General features: G+C 41.8%; 1 protein-coding gene across 1 annotated transcript in view; it reads left to right on the top strand.

Moving 5' to 3' along the window:
• Positions 1–6,374, top strand: part of LOC122259429 (trypsin-1) — a 9,693-nt gene extending 3,319 nt beyond the window's left edge. The window contains exons 2-7 of the mRNA XM_043026189.2: positions 1,643–1,694; positions 1,840–2,002; positions 2,188–2,396; positions 2,647–2,849; positions 3,431–3,491; positions 5,465–6,374. Of these exons, the coding sequence (XP_042882123.2) occupies positions 1,643–1,694; positions 1,840–2,002; positions 2,188–2,396; positions 2,647–2,849; positions 3,431–3,491; positions 5,465–5,589 (813 nt within the window). The 3' untranslated portion in view covers positions 5,590–6,374. The remainder of the gene's footprint in view (positions 1–1,642; positions 1,695–1,839; positions 2,003–2,187; positions 2,397–2,646; positions 2,850–3,430; positions 3,492–5,464) is intronic.
• The last annotated feature ends 747 nt before the right edge of the window (positions 6,375–7,121 follow it).

The raw sequence follows: 7,121 nt of genomic DNA, 5'->3' as shown, positions 1-7,121 counted from the left end.
TGATCATACAATGTCACGAGTCAGTAACCTGTAAGTTACGTAACAGCTTACGTAGTTCTCCAGGTGGGAAGATCTCTCTGATCCGCTCCGCGTATCCGTCACGCGCGGGGTGTCTGCCTACCGCCGCACACTTTATTACTCTTACTGCGATAAGTGAATGGGTGGTTAATAGCCCTCTCGATTGCCTTGTGGGGCGACGCGCAGTTTCTTTCATCAGAACGAAACCGCGATTAATTAGGAAACTGTCAGGGTCAGTTTTGGTGCGTCAAGAAATACATTTCTTTGTGTGGATCTCGTGGCACAACCGATATATAGATTGAGGAAAGTTAATTCTGTTATCGTGAAGAATGTCTCGTGAGCGTAAAACAAGCATTTGTGAACAAGGATATTGCACTTCGCAAAACAACTTGTCATCTCTGTTTACAAAACAGCAATCGAATGATTTAGTTCCTTTCCCTTTATCCTCTGCCGAGTTTATCAAGATATAATAGAAATCCTTATGTTTGAGTGGCGCTTATATGATCTCTCACGGACACGGACTAGACCTTTTCCCTAATGAACCAAGTCTCCTGTCCGCCGACACTGTAGTATCAACACTGCACCAGCTGAGAGGAAGCCGCAGGTCTCCGTGACAGCCGCAGAGGGCAGCCGCCAGAGCAGGGAAGTGAAAGCTATCGCTGTGTTGATTCATTGTGCAATGTCATTAATGTCAATGGTTTACTTTCGCATTAAAATTATGGTGAAAAATAAAAAGGACGGGTGATGCATAGCTCTACTGTCACAGCAGGTGCCGGAAGCCAGAAGTTCATTTGTTTCGTCTAAGCCATTTGAATTTGAGCCAGACTTGGGTCACATCCCATTACTCAAGTGTCGTGAAACGCGAATGGGCTAGTCATAGCGATTATTTATTTAATTAATTATTATTTTTTTTATTCATTTATTTATTTTTTGTTCGCAAGTACTTTAATTATTCCTGTAAGTTCCAGCGCTTATGGTTCCGACGGATGAATGTCCAAAGATTAATTTCTCTTAAAATTTAGCCAGAGGTATCTATTTAGTACAAGTCACGACAGCGCTTTGCTCTCTGTTTAAACTTTCACTGGTGTGAACAAGCAATACCTATTGCCATGACAGAGAACGGAGAAGGAAGCGCATCACATAAGCCCCGGTCTTTCCATGTCTCCGCAGCAGATATTTAAATTTCATCCCAAACTAAGTGTTTTTTTTACACTTGTTGTTACTTTCTGTGGTTTCACAGGAATTATCTTATGCTTGTGGCGTATCAGTCGAGATGACAGTTTCTTTATCCCGAACATAATAACGGTTCTTGTGGAACGACAAGCTTTGGTGAACATTGTCGTGCTTGATGATTTAGTTAAAAGTTGCGGTTTGTTTACTTACGGGTTCGAGAGATACGTTCCTGTTGTAAAAAAAATGCATGTATATTTACATCCTCTGCAGGCTAGGATATTATGTCACTGCGAGACACATAAGATGTTATTTTGTTGTTTACATTTTTGATAATATTCAACATTTTGAACATTGTGACTGGTAAATTGGAATTAAGTGGTTGACAAGATTAAACTCCGGATACGTTATCACATCCAGTAATTTTCCATTGATTCCGTTTTCTTTTTTTCAGGGGGAGTTCCACAATAACGTTAAAAGATCAGCATGCGACTGCAGTGGATACGGTAAGCTATTTCAAGCATTATCGAGCTGATTCCGACATCTTGAAATAAACGTCACAATAAAGTCAGAAAGTCTAATTCCATCTTCATGATAGACACCATTGGATGAGAGCCAAACAGCCCTTACAGAGTGTCCCCTCTCCCCCAGTCTGCGGAACACCCAACCGAGGCAGCCGCATCGTAGGAGGCGACGAGACGAACCCCGGCAAGTACCCCTGGCTCGTGTCCCTCTCCTACCGCGGGAAGCTCTACTGCGGCGCCACCCTCGTCAACGACCGCTACCTCGTCACTGCCGCTCATTGCATCAAACGGTTAGTGGCTGTGGACACTTTGTTGGTAGGATGGGTGGCTGTGTACTATTCCGGTGATTTACTCTATATGCAGCTGAAAAAAAAAAATCATCCAAATTATTATCTTGTCACATTATGCATATGCGAATGAATACAATTGATAAAAAAAAAACATACTCTTTGACCTACATTCCTTCACGCTCCAGAGTGACCAAGGGCCGTGTGCAGATCGTACTGGGGAGCCACAACAAGAGCGACATCCACGAGCCCTCCCGTCAGGTGCGCAAGGTGGGCGAGTGGTGGGCTCACCCGGGCTTCGACAGGCGCACCTTCAATAACGACATCGGCGTTATCAAGCTCGACAGCCCTGTTGCTATTACAAAATTCGTCCGCCCTGTATGCCTCCCTACACAGGGTAGGTTGCTTTTTGCCCTTGTTCGTTTATTGTCATTCTCGGCATCTCTTTCTTGTTCCTGTTCTTCTATCTGTGTTTTGTTCTTCCGCTCTATGTCATTCTGTACATTTGCCCGTTCTTGTTGCTTTACTCATCACTCTTCCCGTCCTTTGTTCTCCACCCTTCTAATCCCAAGCCAGTGCAAACATTGAGTTCACAGCCAAGTAAAGCCCGACCGATGTAACCCCGCATTCCCCCCCCCCTCTTTTAGATCGGTCCTACGTGGGTGACTTCGGCATTGTGCCCGGCTGGGGACGCATCTCGGAGAACGGCAGGTCCAGCGACGTGGTTCGTGAGGTGAAGGTCCCCATCATGAGCAACAGCGAGTGCAAGACGAAGAAATACAACCCGTCCGAGATCACCGACAACATGATGTGCGCCGGTTATGACGCAGGGCAGATCGACGCCTGCCAGGTGAGGCCGCGGGGCTATTACTTTATGCGGATTTAGTAGCTGGTTGAATGGCGGAGTTCTTTGGTTGTAGATGGTTACTGGTTAACTGATTTGAGTCATTAGTACCGTCATTGACAATTCATAGTTGTATGATAATGATGACTGATATCATTTTAGCTACCAATGTGTTTCTCTATGCACGTTGCTAATTCATCTATGCCCAGCGGTGAGCTGATGCCTCTGTCTGGTTCGTTCGTTTTTACCACCGAAAGTAATGCATTCATTCACAAGCACCGCATGAGCAACAGTTGCATTGTTCTTTTGAACTAGATGCTACATTAGGGCAACACTCCCAATTACGCCACACCCTCTGCATAGAATGCTAAATTTAATCTAACGTTTGATTAAAAAAAAAGAAGATATAACACAACAGAATATATTTCGGTACGGGAGAATGGCAGGAAGAATGACAAACATCCGCTGGGTAACCCAAATGCTTCCGCACAAAGGATGATTAAATGAGAGAAGGAGTGTTGCCATTTTCTGTGCATAGCAATTGCAGTGGATAACCAATTTATTAATACAATTCTTTTGATCCCCAGGGTGACAGTGGCGGCCCCATGTTGTGGGAGAAAGAAGCAAGCTCACAGATCAATCTCATTGGTAAGTTTTGGACCCAAGGAATCTCTGCAAGGCTTGGAAAAATTGGGATAAGTGAAGTCTCTGTGTGATAATGAATTTGTTAGCTGTACATGTTAGTCTGCATTGTCCATATCGTTATCATCTGCTGCGAGTGTGTGTGTGTGTGTGTGTGTGTGTGTGTGTGTGTGTGTGTGTGAGTGTATGTGTGTTTGGGTGATTCATAGATATATCGAACGTATTGTCAATAAGACCAGTATAATATAGAAAAGACAGGGAGAGGAAGGTTAGAATCGGGTATGTATGAGTAGGAGACACACGAGACAAAAAAAAAAAAAAAAAGAAAAAAAAAATCACAGAGTAATATATATCTGAGCAGCATTAATGAAAAAGTTAATGTCAACTTTTGCTTGAGATAATCTCAAATGTTTAAGTTGTTAAGATATAGTTGGTTGTGTAGTGGTAAAAGTCAGTAACGTGTTTGGAAGTCTGACATACGCCATACAAAACACGGGGAGGAGAGATCCAAAGGGTAGAGGATATTGAGAGAAAAAGATAGATAGCGAGCGAGCGAGAGAGAGAGAGAGAGAGAGAGAGAGAGAGAGAGAGAGAGAGAGAGAGAGAGAGAGAGAGAGAGAGAGAGAGAGAGAGAGAGAGAGAGAATGAGAATGAGAATCAGAGTAACAAGAAAATGTATTTGACTGGTTCATTTAAAAGAACAAACCATTAATTTCTACGTGTGCCTTTTCAACGATTGGAAATAAAATGTATATATAAGATATATACATGAACAAAATGTACTCATTGGGCGATTTTACATTATGAATGGTAAGTTCAGGTAAGTAACAATTCGTTCTGCATTAGAGAACAAGCTATTAGACTTCATACAACACTTGACAAGGTAGGTAAGTTATCAAGGTCATATCTGAGGCACAGCAGATTTTCTAAACTGGTAAGTCACAATGCATAAATAATTCAAGGTCATGGTTTTGTATTTACTGAAGCTGATGCAGAGGTAAGTTATAAGTAGTGAATCTGTCAAAGGAATTTAGTCACTTCTCTTGGGATTATGGAGGACCACCTGATGTCACCTGAGAAGGTAACACTGCTTTCAGGAAGACAGTCGTAATATTTAGTATGGATCCTTTGGGTTAAGCGTCTTTCAAGACTTGGTAAGTAGTGAGATCTGAAAGGAGGAAAGTCAGCAAGACGGATCAGTCTAAAGTAAACAAACAAGAAGGTATGTGTGTAGAGTACTAGACGTGGGTCTCGGCGGTGGTGGTTTCAAGACCTTATGACGACACTAAAAAGTAATGACCGCAGCTCTGCTTTATAGTCGTGACAGTTTCTGTAAGTTCTGACGCTGTGTAAGTCTCTTCCTGTGACCCTGTTTAGTGGATGTAGGCTACTTTTGTGTACACTTTCTCCACTGTGAAGATGCATGCACACAAGCTTTGGCCCTGCTTTTACGGTTTCTGCGACTCTGCGCACTAGCTGTGCCTGCTGCCCAAGCTGTGACCCTGCCTACCGACACCAAGTGCTTTGCCTAAAGACGACCGCGTGACGTCAACTTGTCCCAGCAAACCACAGGTGACTCATCGACCAAATTTGTGTGACGTGATGACTCCTCAAGGTAGGACTACTTCTAGTTTGTCCGTTCTCATGAGACCCTTTAATGGAGACGAGAGGAAATGAATCATACGCACGATGAATCTTCAATATAAGAATTAAAGAAGGGGAGACAAATGATCTTCCTGTAGTGAGATCCACTTCTATATCTGCCCAATTCCACGATGTTACAATGTTCTTTCCGCTTCAGATTATATAGCAGAGTTCACAAGTTTTGGATTTTTAATGTTCTGCCATTTCTCTTGATGAGTCATTTAATAACTTATTCTGTTCCCGAGATCACCTCCAAGTTACTAATACATCCGAAGTTGTAAATATGCCTCAGCAAATTAAAAATTCCCTTTCCCTGACGATGCTGTGTGTTGCAGGAGTGGTGTCTTGGGGTCAAGGCTGTGCACGTGCAGGATACCCAGGAATTTACACGCGTATCCACAACTACAGGAGCTTCATCGACACTTACATCGGGGAGGGCTGCTTCTGCCCCTCGCAGTAGTCTCGGGAGCCGTGGCCAGTCCCTCGAATTCCCAAATCAACACTCTTCAACTGAATGTTTATCGTGGCCTTTTAGGCCTTTATTTATCTTAAAACTGCTTTTGTAAACTTCACATTGTCTCGAGTAGACTTGCCTTTCCAAGAAGTTTCATTAATTCAATGGCATTTCGAAATCATCCGCGGTCTGCCATGTCTCATCCCTCTCTGAGCCCGTCGCCATAAAGGCACTAAAAGTCAATAGGTTAATCTATTAGCAATTACTGGTTTGTGAAACATCTACAGACACTTAGTGTTAGAATCACTTATCTTGCATTTCACTATACTATTTATTTATTTTAACATCTACATCAACTGATCATTATGTCAAGTGCATAAACAATTGTATGTAGTACACTGCTTACTTTTACCCTTCCGGTGAGGTCGGTATTACCTCTCCAAAAGATTTCCTTTGTCTTTCATTTATACAATCACTGATATAGAACAGCACAGATTATGTACAAAGAACATTTATCTCACCCAGAAATGAATCACGTGTTTGCCGAATGTTGGTTGCGAATGGTGTTAAGATTCATGAAACTTGTACTGATTGTAGCATTTGAGTAGTTTGCGTTGTGTCGTGTGTGTGTTTGTGTTATAATGCAACCGGAAAATATGGTTTGATGAAGTTTGCATGAGTGCTTGCATATTTTGTCGGGTGTGCAGAATGTCCTGGAGCCAAGAACGAAGGCCAAAATGGGCATAATCATCTAGTCTTCTTTATGTAATAAATTGATCACGTGATATTAAGAACTGCGTTTGAATATCCCTTCATAGACAAAAAAAGAAGAAGAAAAAAGTTAAATGAAAAGAAAAAGAGCAAAGAATGAATATATAGAATGGCATGAAAAAAGTATTTGAGTACTTTCCTTCACATATATAACGGCTGGTATGCTGGAAAAGCTCGCGGAAAGGATAAAAGAAAAACAGTTCTTTTATAATAGATATGTAATGATTTACTAGCATTCAGATAGCTAATATCTATTTCCAGCGAAAATTGTTCTCTGGCTACCTCTACATCTTCTGGTTTTCAAAATTCTTATGAAAATAAAGATAGTTTCATCCACCGGTATACCTTTCTTTCATCTATACAAAAATCGTAACCCGTCACATTTTGTGTATTGCCCTCGCGTCCCTATTGGACAGTATTATACGGTATGAGAAAATACTAATCCACTTCTACTAATTTTTATTCCCTTTTATTCTGTCTTTATTCATTTTATACTACTGTCCTTTTTATTAGTGAGAAACAGTGACCCACTGACCACTAGCTCGAGACCATCACTTTGGAAAAACCCTGCCCTATCCCAACTGAGCCCTGGTCATGTATTCTAACGCATTTTCCTCTTATTACTAAAAAAAAAAAAAAGAAAAAAAATACAAATACCACCCCTGGTTGTATCAATACCCTGTACTATATATCGAAGCGCACTTGTTTATTATGGCATACGAAGGCCCTCTTTTAGCACCGGTGCCAGCGGCTGTGGATTTGACGCA

Source organism: Penaeus japonicus, unplaced genomic scaffold (genome assembly GCF_977035675.1).
Source record: "Penaeus japonicus unplaced genomic scaffold, GWHDUDI00000001_assembly GWHDUDI00000030, whole genome shotgun sequence".
NCBI classification, from domain to species: Eukaryota; Metazoa; Arthropoda; class Malacostraca; order Decapoda; family Penaeidae; genus Penaeus; species Penaeus japonicus.
The sequence above is the reverse complement of the archived record's forward strand: the minus strand, read 5'-3'. Positions and strand labels throughout refer to the sequence as shown.